General features: G+C 51.5%; 1 protein-coding gene across 2 annotated transcripts; it reads left to right on the top strand.

Moving 5' to 3' along the window:
* The first annotated feature begins 325 nt into the window (after positions 1–325).
* GMCL1 (germ cell-less 1, spermatogenesis associated) lies at positions 326–20,097 on the top strand. 2 transcript variants are annotated; one of them, XM_038160244.1, is made up of 14 exons: positions 326–618; positions 1,009–1,132; positions 3,741–3,837; positions 4,231–4,328; positions 4,824–4,936; positions 5,421–5,486; positions 5,652–5,736; positions 5,909–5,999; positions 6,736–6,876; positions 9,446–9,515; positions 12,618–12,693; positions 13,393–13,538; positions 14,390–14,477; positions 15,548–20,097. In XM_038160244.1, exons 1-14 carry the CDS (start codon positions 443–445, stop codon positions 15,674–15,676), a joined length of 1,500 nt encoding a protein of 499 aa, XP_038016172.1. In that variant the 5' UTR covers positions 326–442; the 3' UTR covers positions 15,677–20,097. The 2 variants fall into 2 exon arrangements, with proteins under 2 accessions (XP_038016172.1, XP_038016173.1); XM_038160245.1 differs by lacking the exon at positions 326–618 and adding an exon at positions 3,100–3,244.
* Positions 20,098–20,562: the final 465 nt, after the last annotated feature.

Here is a 20,562-nt window from a genome sequence, read left to right as displayed (position 1 = left end):
TGCCTTACTTTTAAATATATACATAATATATAAATATTATCTATAATGAAATAAATTAGATATATTTATAATATATAGAGATATATTTAGATATACTTCTTAATATATAATATATATTACATGTAAGAAAAATATATATTTCTTAATATTTCTTTTACATATGTATGTATGTGTATGTGTATATATATGCGAGAGTTAAGAAAATTATGGTTAAGAAAAGCAGCCCAGAATTCAGTTTAAACTAAAACCATTACGGGGCAGCGTCGCTCGCGGCGCAGGGAAAGCGCCGCCCGCGCAGGCGCGGGGCTGCCGGAGCCGCCGGGGCCGCGGAGCCGCCGGGGCTGCCGGGGCCGCCGGGGCCGCGGAGCCGCCGGCCGGGGCTGAGGCGCCGCTGCCGCTCCGGCCCCGCTCCGCTGCGGCCCCATGAGGCGGCGGAGCGGCCATGGGCTCGCTGGGCAGCCGCGTGCTGCGGCGCAAGGCCGGGCTCCCGCGGGGCGAGGCGGCGGCCGCGGGCAAGGGCGGCAAGAGGAAGCGCGGCGGGGCCGAGGGAGCCGGCGACAGCGACAGCGACGGCGAGGCCGAGCGGGAGGAGCGGCTCCTGCACCTCCGGGGCCGCAGGTCTGGGCGACGGCGCTGGGGAAGCTGCGGGGCCGGGCCGAGGGGGCTGAGGGGATGCAGGGCCGGGCCGGGGGGATGCAGGGGGGATGCAGGGCCAGGCCAGGGCGCAGCTCCCGGGGAACACCGCAGGCCCCGGCCCGGCCTCCGCTCGGAGCCCGCCGTGCGGGAAGGAGCGGGGGCTGCCGGGGACAGGTGTCGGGGTGATGCTCATGGGCCTCCCCGGGTCGGGAAAGGGCACGGGGAAGCGGTGCCGGCACGGGGGTCACGGCAGCCGGGCCAGGCCCGGCAGGACCAAGCCCTGAGCGCTTGGGACCGACTGTTGCCGCTGTAACGGGAGAGTCTCAAGGGGTGTGTCTCACTGTTTGTGGTCTGCTGTTCTGTTTTTGCTAGGAAAAAATTGAAAAGCACATCGAAGTATATTTATCAGACGCTGTTTTTGAATGGGGAGAACAGTGATATCAAAATTTGTGCTCTGGGAGAGGAGTGGAACTTGCACAAGATTTATTTGTGTCAGGTAAGTGGTTCCTTTCTAACTCCCAGTAGGAACTGTGTTTTTAATAAAGGGATGTCTGAGAACTCTGAAGTATGACTGGAGATATTTTTTTCCCCACTTTATTTAGAACTTTAACTCTTTTTGTAGATGTTAATAGTTAACCAGCTCCCATTAGCAACAGGAGTTCCTATTGGGAAGGAGATCTCTAGGTTCATATTTGAAAAATTTTTTGCTTCTCATACCGCTTAATTACGTTATTTAATTTATTTTATTCCTAATCTTGGTGCATTGTCTGTGAAAACAGTCCTGACAGTCGTCTTTGATGTCCTGAGAACATGTTCTTGTTTGCTGAACAAGTGGCCGAGAGACTCCTGTGATGTGGATGTTCTTGCAGGGCAAAGCAGGGATTCCAGAAGGGGTTTGTGGTGCCCCAGCTCAGTTCCCCTGTCCCCTGGACTGGTGTGCAGGGACCTGCAGGGAAATCGCTGCTGCTGGCTCTCTGCAGGTGATAGATGATTGCTACCAGCCTTCACAAAAGGGTTCCTTGGAGCATCCCTGCTGCTGCAGGGGGAGCGTTTTCTCAGGAACTCTGACAAGGAGTAACCCCTCGTGCGTAGCCCAGAAAGGATGCTGTTTCCACAAACATTTCCTGCTGGGCTCGTGTTGAGGTGCAGTCCTCTGTGCCTGTGTTGTGGGAGCGCAGAGGTGCTGGTGGCTTCCTGTCTGTGCTGTGTCCCTCCTGCTGTGGCAGCAGCAGGGAGGAGCCCTGGCTGTGCCCTGTGGCACCAGTTTCACTGGTGCCCGTGTCTTTCAGGGCTTGGTGTGAAGCCCTCAGGTGCTGTACCTGGACAGGAGGGCACTTGTGTGTCAGCTGCAGTGGGAGCCAGAGCAGGGGTGTGACACGGTGGCACTGGGAGGAGCTCCTCACGTGGCTGCAGTTGCTCTGGTGCATCAAGTGACAGGAAGAGCCAATTCTGGGTTTTTTGTGGCTGTTGCTGCGTCAGTGCCTGAATTCCAGAGCAGCTTCAGCAATTCCTTGTGTGGTCCCAGCGAGGGGAGTGTTCCTTTGCTTTCCTGTAGGAAAAAGCCTTTTCTTTTTGGAGTGTGAGGACCTTTTAACAAGCATAAACTGGAGGCAGGAGAGTCCTTTGTGTGCAGAGCAGGAGCAGTGGCACTGAGGGGCTGTGGGGTGTGTGACAGGAGCAGTGGCCCTGAGGGGCTGTGGAAGTTGTGATGTTGTCACACGAGGCCTTGCAGGAGCAGTGTTTTTGGGACAGTTTTGGGGCAGTTGGCCATTCTCCTCAGCAGGTTCTGTTCGTTTTGGGGCAGCTGGCCATTCTCCTCAGCAGGTTCTGTTCGTTTTGGGGCAGCTGGCCATTCTCCTCAGCAGGTTCTGTTCGTTTTGGGGCAGCTGGTCATTCTCCTCAGCAGGTTCTGTTTGTTTTGGGGCAGCTGGCCATTCTCCTCAGCAGGTTCTGTTCCAGGCCACTCTCCTGCATTGCAGTTGTGTCTCTGCAGGTGAACTGTGCTGGAGCTCAGGAATGACTCCTGTAAGTGACTCTGAATGCCAGTGTGTGCCCCAGCAGACTCAGCCTGGCTGTCTCTGCTCCCTGCTCTCCCCAGGGGCTGCCTCCCGTTCCAGGAGGGACAGTCAGGTGCTGCTCACAGCAGCTCTGAGAAATGGGGCATTTCTTTCTCGTGGTGCTGTTACAAAAGTGATAAATCCTTATGGAGCTGGGGACCTGAGCTCTGGGGCAAAGCTGAGGCAGCCTCGTGAGGAGGACAGAGATGAGAGAGGCCCTGGGTTGCATAGGAGCCTGTTGTGGGTTTCAGAGTTAGGGATACACCAAGGGTGCAGAAATACTGACCTGATCAAATGAAATCAAAATTGGGTTTTGTGTTATTTGCTGCCCTGAGCTGAAATGCTGAGGGGAGAGGTCAGGGAATGCAGTGCTGTACAAATAGACTTTATTTTTTTGATCTCTCAGGTAAACTTCATTGATAGCATCTCATAATGGGCACATCTGCTGCTGGGAAGGAAAATCAGGAACCCTAGTAGAGCATTATCTTTCCCTTCCTTTGGATGGAAACCTCAAATTCTAGTTTTATGTGCTTTTCACTTAATAATAAAAGGTATATTGCCGTAAATGGTGTGTGTGTCTGTGTCCTTGGTATGAGGCTACAGCCTTGTACAGTAATTTGTATGTCTTGCATGCCTTTTTCTTTTTTTTTTTTCACCCCTAACTGGCATTCCCTAATGCCTGCAGGATTTGTTGTTTGCCAGTAACGTTAAGGACTTAGTTCTTGGACTAATTCTGTCCCCACTGGTGATGTGGTTTGTGGGAAAAAGAGCTCGTGTAGCTTTTCTGGCCTTTTCAAACTCTTTCCTTACTCTGGTTGCACACGCGTAGCCCAAACTTTCCTGTAGGCATTTTGAGTGTCAGAAACAGCAGCTACAGTCAGCCCCTCGAGTCTGTCAGAATGTTTTAGCTTGTGAAAGTTCCCTTAATATATTTTGTTCTGCATAAAGGTAAATATTAACCATGTTTGGTTCCATGTGCTGCTTTTGGCAGTTTTAAGTGGGATGAAACCTCTGAGTTGAATTCTTTTTCTCTCTTCCTTCGTACAGTCAGGCTACTTCTCCAGTATGTTCAGTGGCTCTTGGAAAGAATCCAGCATGAATGTCATAGAGCTGGAGATTCCTGATCAAAACATTGATGTAGAAGGTAAGTGGGAGCCTTGCATTTTAACAAAACCCCGGAGGGAGAGGTTAAGCTAAACCTGGTGATGTTCAGAGAAGGCTCACGAGCTTCAGCTTCTCTTTGTGCAGGGATGCTGAAGAGTTTGTTTAAATCATGGGATTTAATGTCAAGGATTGGTTACCCCGTGTTGTGTTTTCTGTCTGGTCAGTTGTTCTAGACAAAGAGCCAGCACTGAGACACAGAGAAGGTGTCTGAGACACAGAGATGGTGTCTCTGAGCCACAGAGAAGGTGTCTGAGACACAGAGAAGGTGTCTCTGAGACACAGAGGTGTGCAGTGAGGGGCTTTGGTTGAGTTTAATGACTCCTCCTGCCCCGTGCTCAGTGCAGTCTCTCTCTGACTCGCGTTTCCTCTGCAGCCCTGCAGGTGGCCTTTGGCTCGCTCTACAGAGACGATGTGCTGATCAACCCCAGCCGCGTGGTGGCCCTGCTGGCAGCAGCCTGCATGCTGCAGCTGGTAAGTCACAAATGCCACAATGCCACTGCTCCTGTCTTTACAGAAAGAAACACAGCAGCTCAGGGTATCCTTGCCCACGTGGCCTTTTTCTCCCAGAGGAATGAATCAGAATGAATCAGCTTTTCGGGCTAACTGGGGAAAAGTCAAACACAAAGCAGTGGGTTTATTGAAAAATGCTGTGACTAAGATTGAGGTGTGAGATTAAGTGATTTGTGAGTGATACCTAAAAGTAGATTAAATAGGTTTTGGAGCTGACTTGCTCTGCCCTGAAGGCATTCAGTACCCTTTTCTTTCGCAGGAAATAGTCTTTAGGAACATCTGTGTTTCTGAGGAATGGTGGTTTAAATGGTTTGAACAGCATAGCACCCGTCACTGCAGCCTGTGGGACATGGGGGATGGCTCAGGCATGAAAATCTGTGTGAGCAGCAGAGTGTCTGACACTTCCTGTTGGGAAGTGAACACTCAGAATGTCTGTGTGTTTTTCCCTCCCTGCAGGATGGCTTAATCCAGCAATGTGGTGAAACAATGAAGGAAACCATCACTGCCCAAACTGTGTGTGGTTATTATAATTCTGCAGGGACATATGGGCTGGACTCCGTGAAGAAAAAGTAAGAATTACTGTGTCCAAGCTGCTTTGGACATTGCCAATTAACACTGAATTTACACACAGTATTTACATAATGACCAGGTTAATTGTTTTAATGTGTCTTTAGAATAGAATCTTAGAACATCAAGGTTGGAAGAGACCTATAAGATGATCCAGTCCAACCACCCACCCAGCACTGCCACTGAAACCACTAAACCACATAATCCAGAGCCACACTCACACCTCCAGGGCTGGTGATTCCACCACATTCCTGGGCAATCTATTCCAATTCCTGACCACCCAAACAGGGAAAAAAAAATCCAGAGCCTAATCTGAATTGATTGAGTGTGTCCACATCCTTCTGCAGAGCCCTGCGGCCCGCCAGCAGATGCACAATCCCACCCAGCTTAGTGTTGTCTGCAAACTTACTGAGGGAGCAGCTCTTGCAGGAGTGTTGACACGGAGAAGGAACAAGCAGAGCTCCTAACTCCTTGCTTTCCATGCAGGTGCCTTGAGTGGCTCTTGAACAATCTGATGACTCACCAGAGTGTTGGACTCTTCAAGGAACTCAGGTACTGGGGCTGCACTTCCCTTGCAGGGATGAAGGACAGTCCCTGCCCAAGACTGCAGCCCACTGCAGATCACTTTCTGGCCACTGCTGTTGCTTGTTCCCTACCTCCCCTTCTTCTTTTTCTCTTTTGTGTCTCACTGACCTGTTACAATTGATTTTTTTCCAGCATAAACCTCATGAAGCAGCTGATCAGCTCCTCCAACCTGTTTGTGCTGCAGGTGGAGATGGATGTGTACACTGCTCTCAAAAAGGTACTTGTCCGGGGCTCAGAGCAGTGGAACCTTTGTGGGGTTGACTGGAAGTTTTTAATGGAGTAGCAGAACTTTTATAGAAATGAGTGCACTGTGGAAATGTCTCTTATTAACATGCAGATTTCTTACCTGAAACTTCAGGTGATTTACTAGAATTTGTTTGTTTTGCCAGTGGATGTTCCTTCAGCTCGTGCCTTCTTGGAATGGGTCTTTCAAGCAGGTGTTGAGTGAAGCTGATGCCTGGTTTGCTGAGCGCAGGAGAGGTAGGGAGAGCTGGCCAGCCCCTGGTTTGGGTTTGAACACGAGGAGAGGTGGGGAGAGCTGGCCAGCCCCTGGTTTGGGTTTGAACACGAGGAGAGGTAGGGAGAGCTGGCCAGCCCCTGGTTTGGGTTTGAACACGAGGAGAGGTGGGGAGAGCTGGCCAGCCCCTGGTTTGGGTTTGAACACGAGGAGAGGTGGGGAGAGCTGGCCAGCCCCTGGTTTGGGTTTGAACACGAGGAGAGGTAGGGAGAGCTGGCCAGCCCCTGGTTTGGGTTTGAACACGAGGAGAGGTAGGGAGAGCTGGCCAGCCCCTGGTTTGGGTTTGAACACGAGGAGAGGTAGGGAGAGCTGGCCAGCCCCTGGTTTGGGTTTCAACACGAGGAGAGGTAGGGAGAGCTGGCCAGCCCCTGGTTTGGGTTTCAACACGAGGAGAGGTAGGGAGAGCTGGCCAGCCCCTGGTTTGGGTTTCAACACGAGGAGAGGTAGGGAGAGCTGGCCAGCCCCTGGTTTGGGTTTCAACACGAGGAGAGGTAGGGAGAGCTGGCCAGCCCCTGGTTTGGGTTTGAACACGAGCCATTCCTCAATTTTAACGGCAAAAGCCATGAAATAACCCTAATAAAATAAAAAACATTAAACACCCATGCTAACTTTCTTTACCCAGTAAGTAAAAAGTGCAGTATAAACAGGGTCTGGAAAGGATTTAGGGAGGCAAACTGTAGTGTGGGTGCTGTGTTGCAGAGTTTGGGGGCGACGTTGCCTTCCTGGAGTCGGCGCAGGGCAGCGCCTTTGCGCCCGTGTTCGCACACCTGAGGCTGCAGTACATCATCAGTGACCTGGCCTCGGCCAGGATCGTGGAGAGGGACGCCCTGCTGCCCTCAGGTGAGTGAGGGAGGGAGTGCTGGGCACGCCTGAGCCCTCGCCTCCACTCCTGCCTTCAGTTCTTCACCCCAAGTGAGACAGGGAGGGGCTGGGCATGTCCCAGGAGGGACAGAGCTGGGGAGGGTCTGGAGCGTTGTGAGGAGCAGCTGAGGGAGCTGCAGAAAAGGAGGCTCGGGGGGGACCTTTTCACTCTCTACAGCTCCTGACAGGAGGGAGCAGCCAGGGGGGTCAGGCTGTGCTCCCAGGGAACAGGGACAGGACAAAAAGAAATGGTCTGAGGGGAGGGGATATTGGGAAAATTCATTGTCGTGGGAAGGGTTGTCAGCTCTGGCACAGCTGCCCAGGGCAGGGCTGGGGTCCCCATCCCTGGGGGGATCTAGCAGCTGTGTGGATGTGGCACTTGGGGACATGGGTTAGTGGTGGCCTGGCAGTGCTGGGGAAGCTGTTGGACACAATGACCTTGGAGGACTTTGCCAGCCCAAACCATTGCATGGTTCTTCTCAGCTGGCCACGTTCTGCGTGCCTTCCCCAGCCTGTCCTGCCCGTCAGTAACGGGGAAGGTCTCGGCGTGTTTACTTGTTGATTTGTGAAATTTGGGCACGGCTCACAGGTGATGGCTGTGCAGGGGGACAGTCCCTGAGCCACAGTGAGCTCTGTGGTGACAGGGAGAGGGGACACAGGGCATGTGATGACAGGGAAAAGAGACACAGGCAGCTGGGTGGCACTGTGGTGACAGGGAAAGGGGACACAGGCAGCTGGGTGGCACTGTGATGACAGGGAAATGGAGCACAGGGCCCCTGGGTGGCACTGTGGTGACAGGGAGAGGGTACACAGGGCAGGGAAAGGGGACACAGGGCCTGTGATGCAGGGAGAGGGGACACAGGGCAGGGAGAGGGGACACAGGACATGTGGTGACAGGGAGAGGGGACACAGGGCAGGGAAAGGGGACACAGGGCACGTGCCTGTGGAGGAGGATCTGCCTGTTGGGAGGTGCTGTCAGAGTTTGGTGCTTGCCTGCCCCTGTGATCTGCTCATGCCAGGGTGCAGCCACGAGCTGTGTTGAGATCAGAACTTTTGCTCTTCATTTACAGGGAGGTTGAGATGAATCCTGGGCTGCACTTTGGGGGAGGCTGGTGGCTGCCAGCATTCAGTATTTCAGGGGATGCTTTGTGCCTGAGAGGCTGCAGACCCTCAGGGCCTTTGCTGGGTAGTTTGTGTTCTGCTGGAAGCCTTTTAGATTGTTCCAAATTAAATTGTTCTCCAGGAGGTAGAGAAGCAAATCACACCGAGTGGTTGAAAGTAGTACTGTGATGATTTGTTTTTATGCTCTGTGTGTGTAGGTCCTGGAGGGGAGAACTGAAATTCAGTGTTAGGAGTCCACAGCAGTCTGATCTTTGTGCAGAAAAGGTGCAAGAGACAGGAGTACATGATGTGTCTGTGTGAGCAGTGTTGGTGTGTTTGTGTTCTGTTTTGTTGGTGGCTTGTGAACATTTCCTCAGCTGTGCTTTTCCCTCTTCATAAATCAGCAGATGAGCTGCAGCTGAAATGTGAGGTAGGAAATAGATACATGCAATCCACAAGTAGAGAAGATGCTCTCCCTCCTGATACTTCTTCCCTCCCTTCCAGCACATCCATTCTCTGTTCCTCGCCTCTGTGGGTTTCCTTAATTCATTTTTTATTTTCAGTTGTACTTTGGCTGGTGCCCGGTTTGCTCCTATCACAGTCTGTACTTTCACTCTGGAGTCAGTGGGACAAAGGCTGGGTTTAAGTTTTCCATCCAGGATCTGGCCTCTCCTCCCTTCTGCCACATTCACCAGCTTCCTGGGTTGGTTTGGTCACGTTGGCTCTCCCTGCTCTCTCACCCAGCCCATTTCCCAGAGGTGGTTCTCATTTCTGACCTTGCCCCCTTGCCCCATTTGTTATCTTGACTAAGAACTTCTTACACCCCGTGATTTTGGGATCCCTTTTGTGTAACTGCCTGACAAACTACTGAGTTTTGTTCTGTTTTATCTCTTGGTTGCAACATTAAATTAACACAGCCAGTAAAATCTTTGTGTGTTCTCCAGGGAAGACATGATTTATGTTTATTCTTAGCAGGGTACAACTTGTGTTTGTTTTTCCATATTTGTGTTAAGTCACTGTTTTCTTTTATCCCCCGATTGTGTTTTCTTCCTCTTTGACTTACGTAGAGTTCCCCTGGGGGCTCAGAGCACAGCTCCTTCTCCCCTGAGCTTGCTAACCAGCTCCTGGGCTGAGCAGAGCTGTGTGTGCTGAGCAGACGTGTGGAGTTGCATCACTTGTGGCAGCAGTGGGTGTTTGAGGGGATGAGCCTAGGCTGGAGTGAGTGCCTGGCAGCTGTGGGTGTTCATCCCCTCCCCTGTGCTCGGGGCTGGGAGCTGGAGAGCACAGGGAGTAGCAGGGGGTGGCTTGCATACACTTGTCCAGTTCATAAGTGTAACTTTATTATTTCTCTGTAATTTTATTTCTCTATTTCAAATGTTATATATGACCATCCCCGTTCCCAGCTCCAAAGACAACACCAAGCTTTTTTTTTTTTCTTTGATTTTAGAATGGCTGTCCTCTGTTTACAAACAGCAGTGGTTTGCCATGCTCAGAGCAGAACAGGACAATGATATTGGGTAGGTATATTACAGGCTTTATTTCTCCCTTAAATTAGAAACCTTCCTCTCCTAGAAATTCTGACACTAATTATCTTGGAGTTTACAGTAAAAGGAGGGAGGGAGTACACTTCACTGCTTTGGAGCTGTTGATCTCTGCGGAGCTCTCAGTTCCCCTGGGCTGGCTGGTCTCCCTTCCCTCAACCAGCAGAGCTCTGGAAAACTGCTCTGGTGGGACCAGAGGGAAATGCTGAGAGAAAACATGAGTTCTGCATTTTCCTCCATGTGGGTTAATGCTTCTCACTAGCTCTTCACCTGGAAATAAAGGGTGATGCTGAGCCTCCCATTTTAAGGGTGCTTTGGCCATCAAATTGTTTCTCTTCCTTCTGCTTGCTCTTGGCCGTGCTGCAGTGAGCCAGGTCCTGGATGTAAACACCAAAACCATGGCAAAATGTAGCTGGGGGAGTTGATCCTGCCTTTGTCTTCTCTGCTGGCTCCTAGAGTGCTTTGAGGAGAAAAAGTGCCAAGTCAGGCAGCTGCAGAATGCCTCCCCAAACCCAGCAGGCCAACTTGCTCCTTTGTCCTGTCACCCAGCAGGTGACACTGTGGGCAGGGACATGTTGGGTTGTAACAGGAGCTTCAAAAAGCCCCAAACTCTGGTCTGAAGAATAGCCAAGATCTTTAGGAAGTTGTTCTCTTAGGGAGCAGTCGTTCAGGAAGTGGTGGAGGTAAGGTGCAGAGCTGTGGCTCTCACAGTCACTTCCTGCAGGGGAATTTTGGGTGGCCGTGGCCTGTTTCTGATGCTGCTCTCGTGGGAAGGCCTTTGCAGTGCTGCTGTGGCTGGCTGAGAGCAGAAGTGTCACCTCCTGGCTCTTGGGGAAACAGGCTTCACAGGGAAGTCAGTCACCAGAATTCTGGCAGAAGATGCAGTATTTGCTAGTTTTGATGTGTTTTGGTAGTTCAGTGCAGAGGGAGCATTTGAATTGTCAGCCTCTGGATGGGTACACATGCTTCTGGAAAAGGGAGTTCCCACAGAGCTGCAGTGAGGATGATGGAGATCATCCAGCTTGGAAAAGAGCAATTTCAAAATTCAGCTGCAGCTGAGGAGTTCAATGGCTCTTGGAATGGGCAGAGTATTTTTCCACATTTTTCTTCCTCGTTTAGTTTTCTCTTTTGCAGTTTGGGTTGCTTATTTCTTTTAAGACAGTGAAAAGCAAAGGTCTCAGCCTCAGAAGGGCAGACACGCAGCTGTTCCTTCGTGTTAGTGCAAATGTTTTGGCCATTTGACCGACGTGTAGCTGCAGGAAAAGAATTCAGGTTTTATAAGCCCATCGTTGATCCAGCTCTGCTGCTCTTCCTCTCACACCTACTGCCCGTGTCAGCATCAAACACATGTTTTCCCTCAGGGGTAAGGAGGCAGACTTAGCAATCAGAGCAAGACATGAATCTGACTCCTCGGAGCTGAAGTAAGGCTCTATTTCCATATCCCACCTGGCGCAGGGCATAATTGCACCTGCTGCTTCTAGCACTGCCAGCATGGAAATGGCACTGCTTGGAAACGTGTGATGTGGCTTTAGAGAGAGGAGAAGAAAGTGTCTCCCTTTGAGTTTGCATTTAAAAGGGTCAATCATCTTACTCACCCTTAGATTTGGAGAATGTTTTAGTGTGAGCAGTGGAGTTTGTGGCTTTGAACTGTAGCTGCTCAGGGTTTGCTTGTGTTAAAGTGGATCGCTTTTTTTTTAAATTAAACATGGGTTTTGTGGCAGAAGCCAGACAGATCTTTCCAGTCTGGGACTGGAGTCACTTCTGCTCTTAGCAGTCTCTTTGGCAGTGTGTAAGAAGGAAGCAGAATGCCTGCACTGTTCTCTGGGTGGCAGCTGGTGGAAGTGGTTCAATGAAGTTCTGCATTGTCTGAGGCTGCTCGAGGGATGGAGAGGGGAATGTTAATGTCAGTCTGAGCATTATGGACTAATGTTTGTGAAATTTGTCACTAATTAAACAGAAATAAATCCTTTATCACCATTACTGCATTTAGGTCAGCCACAGAACCAGTTCAGCTGGAAGATGTGGAAAAGCACCCGGGAGGTTCCTGGGTGAATTTGTTGAAGTGTGATGAGTTGTATGCATAACCTGTTCTTTGAACACTTCACCTCCCAGGATTGCTTTTTACAGAAACGAGAGAAGAGACCTGGGCTGAGTTTATAAAAGATTTAGCTGTGAGTTGCAGTGGGAGGAGAACAGAGGCTGCATCTCTTCTGGCTTGGAGGGCACTGCTGGGTCCTGTGGGGATTGATGTCACTGGCATTAATAAAGTTCCCTGCCAGCCCTCAGCCTGGTGTGACTTGGACACTTTCTGGCAGTGGGTGTTGGGTTAATGCTGTCGTGGTGAGTGAAGCAACGTGAGTAACACGCTTGTGGAAAGTCAGGGCTGATCTCACTCGTGCTGCCTCTGCAGGGCTGTTCTACGTGCTGGACACAGGGTGAGAGGAGCTGATCTTGGTGTGGGATGACACGGCCGAGGGCTCTGGATCTCAGGAGCTCCGAGAGGCTCTGGCATTTCCTGTGCTCTGAGGGGAAGTGGGGTTTTTATGAGCACTGAGGGGAAGTGTTTTTTTTTTTAGTCAAGTTACATAACCAACCCCTTGAGAAACCTCTCCCAGTGTCTCGTGGCTGCTGCTTCATAGCACTGCTGTTGTGCAGAGCCTGCAGCTGTGCCCCAGCGCTTGTGTCTGGTTGTGTCTAAGAAGTCAGGCTGCTGTGTTTAAAAAACACTTGGGTTTTTACAAGGCTGGGAGAATGTACTGCATTGCAAGAGCTATTACTTTATCTGGAAAAGTTCTTTTGCAGGAGTCCTGCCTAACTGAGGTGTCACAGCCTGGTTTATATTGCAATTTTGTAGTGTAGCTGGATGTTTATGGGACAGTTTGGGATGGAAGAGGCTCTGGGAGCTCATCCAGTCATTCCTCTGCTCCAAGAAGGGTCGTGTGGGTCCCTTCCAGCTCAGAATAGTCCATCATTGTGTGGTCAGACAAGTTTACTCCAGTCCATTCATCTTGCCCACATTAAGGTATCACACAAAGCTGCTGAAGCCTCCTTAAAGATGCTGATGTGGTTTTTTTTCAGGCCTCAAGAAATCAATAAGGAGGAACTGGAAGGAAACAGCATGAGGTGTGGTCGCAAGCTGGCCAAGGATGGTGATGTAAGTGTGGCACGTGGCAAACTGCAGAGCTGGCATGGCTGAGACAAGTCAGGCATTTCCAAATCATCTAGGTCCTCATTGCAAACTGCATCCAAAAGATGTCATGGGGAAAGGTAGCATTTTTTTCTCCCCAGAGGGATGGAAGCATGTCTCTGCAAGGAGCAAGGAACTGGAGTTTCATTGTGCTCTTGTGCTGGGAGACTGGGAAACTGTTAGTCCAGGCAGATAGCTAGAGCTCTGATCACTGGTGCCACTGCTAGCTGGAGAGGGAAGTTCTCTAGATAAAATGTGTAACGTTCAGACCAGGGCCCCTCGCTGTCTTTAGGTAACAGGTCTTGTGAAACGAACCAGGAAGGTGAATTTTTCCCGTTGAGGTCACAGAACCCAAGGCTGTTCACCCCGAGGAGTGCCCTGGGCATGGCTGGGGCTCAGACCAGCCCCGTTACCCAGTGCTGAGCATGATTCCTGCTCCGGCCTGTCTGGGAGGCAGCTGACACTCAGCTGCTGTCACAGAGTCCCCTGCGGTGCCCATTGTCCCCACTCCTCTGTCCCAGACAGGTGCTGCAGCTCAGCACTGACCCCTGCGAGCTGGCACTCCCGCTGCGTGTCACAGCCCGTCCTCAGGCTGCGTGTCCCCTCTGTGTGTGTCCCCTGTGTGTCCCCTGTGTGTCCCCTGTGTGTCCCCTGTGTGTCCTGCAGTACTGCTGGCGCTGGACCGGCTTCAACTTCGGCCTGGACCTGCTGGTGACCTACACCAACCGCTACATCATCTTCAAGCGCAACACGCTGAACCAGCCGTGCAGCGGCTCCGTCAGCCTGCAGCCCCGCCGCAGCATCGCCTTCAGGTGCGGCCCCGGGGCTCCCTCCTGCTGCCTGTGCCACCCTGGCTCCCCGGGGGGAGCTCCTTGGGCTGAGGTTCGGGAGGAGCTCCTTGGGCTGAGGTTCGGGAGGCTGCACGGGGCTCCCTCCCTGCTGCTTTGGTCACCCTGGCCCCTCGGGGGGAGCTCCTTGGGCTGAGGTTTGGGAGGCTGCACGGGGCTCCCTCCCTGCTGCCTGTGCCACCCTGGCTCCCTGGGGGGAGCTCCTTGGGCTGAGGTTCAGGAGGCTGCACGGGGCTCCCTCCCTGCTGCTTTGTCACCCTGGCTCCCCGGGGGGAGCTCCTTGGGCTGAGGTTTGGGAGGCTGCACGGGGCTCCCTCCCTGCTGCTTTGGTCACCCTGGCTTCCCTGGGGGGAGCTCCTTGGGCTGAGGTTTGGGAGGCTGCACGGGGCTCCCTCCTGCTGCTTGTCCCACCCTGGCTCCTTGTGAGGAGCTCCTTGGGCTGAGGTTTGGGAGGCTGCACGGGGCTCCCTCCCTGCTGCTTTGGTCACCCTGGCTTCCCTGGGGGGAGCTCCTTGGGCTGAGGTTCAGGAGGCTGCACGGGGCTCCCTCCCTGCTGCCTGTGCCACCCTGGCCCCTCGGGGGGAGCTCCTTGGGCTGAGGTTCGGGAGGAGCTCCTTGGGCTGAGGTTTGGGAGGCTGCACGGGGCTCCCTCCCTGCTGCTTTGTCACCCTGGCTCCCCGGGGGGAGCTCCTTGGGCTGAGGTTCAGGAGGCTGCACGGGGCTCCCTCCTGCTGCTTGTGCCACCCTGGCTCCTCGGGGGGAGCTCCTTGGGCTGAGGTTCAGGAGGCTGCACGGTGTTGCTGTTGTGCCCCCAGGTTGCGCCTGGCCTCGTTCGACTGCAGCGGGAAGATGATTTGCAGCAGGACCACGGGTTATCAGATCCTCACCCTGGAGAAGGACCAGGTGTGTCTGTGGGCTTGGGTGCCGCAGTTCAAGGCATGAAAAAAATGCTGAGGAGTCATCAGTGCTTTTGAAGGGGAGTTGCTGTTCCTGTTGTCGTTGCTTATGTGGAATCTCAGGCTAATTCCTGTTAGAGGTAGTGGGTAATTAAGCTAATTTGTGAAGTGGATCTAGAGTAGGGTAGTGTGGGTTTCGTGAGTGTTGATAATATGAAATTAGTTCCCATATTAGTGAAATGAGTGCCTGTGGTGCTGCTGTCTGCTGCCGGTGTCGTGTTCAGCTGCTCTCCAGCACTGCTGGCATCACCCTCTGCATAATCTGGCCATCAGACTGCTCATTTACAGGCAAATTCAGAATGTGAAGACTCTCATAAACTGAGGAGCTACAAGAATGTCTGCATGTTGTTTAAGGGTTGGATTTATTACTCTGTTAAATAAATTGAGGAAAGCCCCAGAGAGGAGTGGAGTTTTCTTAGAGCAAGTGCCCTTTTCCACCCATTGCTGACAGCAGGATTTAGTGAGGCATGTGTGGAAGTTGTTAATCAAGTTTCTCAAATCCCAGCCAGCAGTGATACAAAGGTGGTGAGAACACAGAAAACCTTTCCTTGTCAGTGCCATCCTCACTGGAGGGTGAAGTTTCAGTTTTGAAGTTTCAGTTGTTTTGCATCCTCACGAGGTTGAAGTTTCAATTTTGCTTCCCCAAAGCCAGTTCCTAGAATGGAACCCAAAAATTCCTACCCACAAACTGAAGTTTGCTTTCTGTTGTGGAATGCCTGGTTGGTGGAATCCCCCAAATCTGGAAACTGTCCCTTTCTCCCCAGCATGTTGGGAGGTGGAATTTGCTCCAGCGTTTCCTGTGGCTGTTCCCGTGCTGCAGAGGGCTGGGAGCTCTGGGCTGGGAGCTGTGGGCAGGCTGAGCATGTGTCAGTGTTACAAACGTCAGGTGAAGGGGAGCTGTCTTGGCTCCATTTTTGTACTCTGATTTTAGTCCGTAGCCATCGAGATGTGCAGAGTGCTGTGTCAGTGTTGTGCTTTCTGTCCCACTCACCCCGCCATGTCCTGTGTGTGCTCCAGGAGCAGATTGTGATGAATTTGGACAGCAGACTCCTGACCTTCCCCCTCTACATCTGCTGCAACTTCCTGTACACATCCCCCGAGAAGAGGGCAGACAGCGAGGCCCAGCTGGATCACCTGGAAGCCTGAGAGCTCCCTGGGGCTGGGGCAGCCCCTCTCCACCCTGGCTGCTGCTCCAAGCTGGGACAGCCCTTCCAGTGTGGCAGCAGCCCTGCCTTAGTGCTCTCCTATGCAGCTCAGACATTGGCTAGGCCAAAACCAGTCATCCTTTTTAATTTTTTTTTAATTTTATTTCAGTTCTGCGCCGTCAGGCTGTAGCCATTCCGTGTTGGAGAAGTGTTGTTACACTTGGGCTTTTCTGGGTGAAAACTGAGCCAGATTGGAAATAGGGAATTTGTGTGGATCACAGCCCAGGAAATGACCTGTTGGACTCTGAGCACACATTGTAGGTAGTGTGGGTTTTGTTAGTGTGGGTTTGGGTTGTATTATTTGTTGGGTTTTTAAATAACTGATCTGTAAATACCAGATCCATATTTTGCTTTTTTTCCTGGTCCTTTTCTCTTAGGGCCAAATAATCTCTGTAAATGTGGCATCTCAGCTTTGGTTATTCAACTGCACAGCCTTTCCCACCTGCTGGCTTTAAGCCTTTTTTTGCAGCTCACACACACACATTTCATTCTTGGTCTTGTTCTAACCCTGCAGCCAATAATTCTCTGTCATTTTGCAGGTTAATTTACTAATAGGGATGTTCATAAATGATTTTTTTTCCATGTACAGCAAGTACTCCAGTGTCCTTGCCATTACTTGAGTCCTGGCAGCAGCAGCTCTCAGCTGGAGTTCTGCTGGGTGCTGACTCTACTCACACAAACCAAACACCAGTTTTTAAACATTTTCTGTGGCTTGTTTCAGCTGTTACCTTGGGAATACACCCCGTGTTAGCTCAGGAACTTGTGACTTTCGGGTGCCTTTTGAGTGGTATGTGTAACACCAACTTCACATCAGTTCAGCAAGGTCACAGGATCCAAAGGCAGAGCTGGGAACAGGAGATTCCTCCCCACTTGGTGTGATGGATGAGTCGTGTCATGGTACACTCTGTTCAGTCTTTGTTGGGTTTTGTGTTTGTCTCTTACAGTTTTCAATTCTTACAGCAGGAGTTTTTGATTCAAACTGGGAATTTTTGCCTCGTTAGCCTATTTTTTTAATGTCAGAAAAATATAAAACCGTTTGTACTTTATTACAAGGGTAAAAAAATGCTGAGCAAGATAGAAAAACATGGCCACGTGTCAGTAAATGATTTCGAGTGGAATGTTTGCCTGTGTGTGTTCTTTCCTGCTGGGAGTAGCTTTTTGTGCTGGATTCACCCTGTGGATTCAGCACCTCACTGGGATCTTGCCTTGTGCCACAGCTTTGGCAGCAGAGACACATTTTCAGCTGTTCAGCTGCTACAGCATCGAATTTATTTATAGAATTAACTGTCTCTAGATACTTAACTCTGGTTTTAATTAGCAGTGCCAACTCCTTAAGATGGATTCCATGGAAAGCAACAGGGGCAGCTGGTTCATGGCAGAGGGAAGCGCCTCAGAGTCTGAGCTGGGCAGGGCTTTGCACCCCTGATCCTGCTCTGCCCTCTGGACCCCAGGGCTCCCCCCGAGCTGGGACCCACCCAGTGTCACCAGGCTGTGGGATGTGGAGCAGGAAACTCATCTTGGTATTGATTTTCCAGGCTACAACCCCTTCCCTTGATCCCTGGGTGTCCTGTGCCCTCCCGGCTGTGGGGCACTGCCAGTGCCAGGGGACAGCCCCTTCCCAGGGGCCAGCACCAGGGATTTGGGGTGGGCTGGGAGTGCTGAGGGGCAGAGGGGAGCTCGGGGGCCCAGACACACGACACTGAGCCCAGCAGTGGGTGGTGGTTGTTTTTCTCTGGTTTATTGTCACTGGCGAGGAGCAGCAGTGGTGGCCGAGGGGAGCTGAGCAGTACAACACCACACTCAGGAGCACGGTATGAAAAGTACAAAAATAAGGAGGCCTATATATAATATCATTGCAGTCAATTGCTAAAAATAAATATTGTAAACACGAGAGAACAACATCGGGTGAATCTACAGCACTCGTTTCTGCCAGCAGCCACACAGTCTTTGGCTTTAGGACTCCCCTGCCCCACATCGAGATGCATTTTCTTTGCTTCAGGCCAGACGGATTTCAGACTGGTCAGGGATGTCACAAGGGAAAGAATTTTCCTCTCCAAATCACCTTGAGAACAGGAATCGCCTCTTTTTGCCTTCAGTGCCCCTTTTTGTGCCAGGGCAAGTGCCTGATCTGCCCAAAGCAGCGTTTTCCCTGCCTGGAGGGGTCTGGGGCGAGGGCTCCCACCTTGCAGGTGCTGCTGTTGTTCATTTGCACCTCGCAGCCCCTGCACGGTGCATTTGGCACTGGTTTGCACCTCTCCCCTCCCATGCACTTGGACCTTTCGCCCCCTTATCTCTCTGACAGCCAGATGGGTTTGGATTGCCTGATAAGGGAGGAGAGCAGGCAGCGAGTTATCTCGGGTCAAGCTGTACCCGAGCTGCTGCCAGGCCAGAGATCTGTGCCCCGCTGATACCCTCGGGCCACTGAGCACGAGCTGCTCCCTCCAGCCTCGCCCTGCAGGAAGGGAAGAGGCAGATTCTGCTTGCAAGTCTCAGTAATTCGCTGATTGTGTTTATGTAGATCTACATCTGTTTTAAAAGCCCAATAAAATCCTGTCCAAAGTACCAAGGAGGAGAGATTTGCCAGGGAGGGAAGGGCAGAGACTCTGCTCCCTGCTGCCTGCGTGGCCAGAGAACATTCCAGCACCCCGGGAAAGCGAAGAAAATGCATCCAGATGGGAACAACCGAGCAAAACAAAACCATCCTCAACCCACAAAGCAGCACTTCTTGCTGCGGGGAAGACAAATCAGGCTGAGCAGTCTGTCTGTCTGTCCCCACAGATAATCACTGGATCTTCCCTTCATATCAGTAATTAGGATTTAATCTTCCCTTCTTCATTTTAAACACATTCACAGAACATCCCATGGCGACGTTTTGGCGTGAGGTTCTGCTCCCAGCCGGGCTGGACGCCCAGCAGCTGCAGGGCTGGTGGCCCTGGGGAGCCCGGGGGGCACAAACCCCTCCAGGGGCTCCCCAAATCCCAGGGAGGGTGGGCTGCACTCACAGCTCTCCTGCAACGCTTTGAACTGGGAGCATTCCAGACCCTGCTTGATTCCGAGTCTAAGCAAAAGCTTTCCAGCACTGGGGGAGCCTTGGAGACCCGGGGGGGCATCCCTCTGACCAAACCCAGCCAAAAATCCACCACCACCACCCACAAGGGTGATCCTCTGACCCCTGCGGAGCTGCAGCCCCTCCTGCACCCCCGGCAGGTGAGGGGACTCCGGTGACCCTGCTCCAGGCACCTCAGCTCCCCAGCTCCCTCTCACCCTGTCGGTGCAAAATCCCCACCCTTCCCAATCTGCCCCCAAAACTGCTCTTGTAGAAAGTTTCACTGACTAACAGATGAAAACACTACGGATTGCAGAAGGGGCACAGCTGGCTAAGAGTAAAAACAGCCACTAATGCAACTCTGCGCAGTGCAGCAGCTGAAAAGATTCCTGTTTTGATTTTTCAGTAGGCAAAATGCTGGTTTTTCTGAGGAAAAAAAAAATCACACAAAACTGCTTGGTACCAGATTAGAGGATTTCTGCATCATCCTTCAAAGATTTATTTGACAGCTTCTAAAACTTCCACTAAACTTGGTTTCTTACATCATTTCTATACACAGGTTTTATTTGTTATAATTGTCTTGAGGCTTATAAAAAAATAAGCATTTAAAATGCCCAAAAGAGTAATTTTCCTTTAAAATTGTGCTACTGAACTTGACCCCCAACACAGAAGAGAGACTTTTGGTAATGAGGTTACCCCAAGCAGTATAAAAATATACATAAAAATAGACAAAAACTCTATCCTCCAATCTGAAGGGCTGTTTGTGGGGTTTATTAGTTATATTTCTTTTTGTACATCACTGAAATTTCATTAACCTCTGCTAAATATTTACAGAAAACCCCCCCACCCTCTGTCTGCCTCCTCTCACTGAGGCTGAGACCTGCAGCTTTTCGTTCATCCAGAGTTTTCTGTTGGCAAAAACGGATCCCTGCGCCGGGCCCTGGCACTCGGGTGATGCTGCGGGCACAGGGGTCCCTGGGGACCTGCAGGGCAGGGGACAAAACAAAGCCTGGCCTAAGGTTAAACCCAGCCTGAAGCCGGCAGCATCACCGCAGGGTGCTCCTGCACGCCCTGGCTTTCTGCTTTCCCTTTTGTCCTGGTGATAAAGTCAGAATGCCCAAACCTCTCGTACAACAGTCCTCAGGTATTTGGGTCTCTTTCTCCAGTCTACCCCAAGAAAATTTTAAATTAAAAAAAAAAATTACACAACAGAAGAAAAAAAAAAAAAAAGAAAATAATTACTCTGATCTCTGACAACATGAAAAGGTGACATTAAAACATGAAAACTAAGTGATACAACCCCCCCGAGACTATGTACATAAAAAGACATCGGATCTCTTAAAACATAAATATACAGTGTATAAATCCAGGTGCCACCTAAAGGCTGCAGCCGCAGAACTATTTCACAGACACAAAGCAAACCAGACCGTCCACGCCGAGGGCAGCCACGGCCGCGGGGCTCGGCAGGGGAGCAGCGCCCCGGCAGCGGCTCCCGGAGCCGGGAACACGACCCTACACACGCCACTTCCTACACGCTACTCGGGGTGCTGGTGAGAGGGCGGGAAATGGGATTAGACCCTGAGTCCCCCGTTATTTCCAGGCACGTGCTCCGGGCTGAGGGGCCCCTGCAGCCCGGCTCCAGCAGCTTCTCCGGGCTCGCTCGCCAAGGGAGGCGCCTCCCCTGCGGAACTCCGCACCCTGTGCTTGAAGAGTTGCCATGACTTTCATGGAAATAATACAGCCTTGATCAGGGTAAAAGACTAGCGGAGGTCTTTAGCCCA

This window comes from Motacilla alba, chromosome 22, assembly GCF_015832195.1.
Source record: "Motacilla alba alba isolate MOTALB_02 chromosome 22, Motacilla_alba_V1.0_pri, whole genome shotgun sequence".
Taxonomy (NCBI): domain Eukaryota; kingdom Metazoa; phylum Chordata; class Aves; order Passeriformes; family Motacillidae; genus Motacilla; species Motacilla alba.
Note: the sequence above shows the minus strand (reverse complement) of the source record. Positions and strands in the feature narration are given on the sequence as shown.

What these genes read in the sequence shown, in the direction of transcription:
- GMCL1 (XM_038160244.1), top strand. Translation starts at nt 443, where the DNA reads ATGGGCTCGCTGGGCAGCCGCGTGCTGCGGCGCAAGGCCGGGCTCCCG. An exon ending in GGACTCTTCAAGGAACTCAG is followed by an intron (nt 5,487 to 5,651) that starts GTACTGGGGCTG and finishes ATTTTTTTCCAG; the next exon opens with CATAAACCTCATGAAGCAGC. An exon ending in GAACAGGACAATGATATTGG is followed by an intron (nt 9,516 to 12,617) that starts GTAGGTATATTA and finishes GTTTTTTTTCAG; the next exon opens with GCCTCAAGAAATCAATAAGG.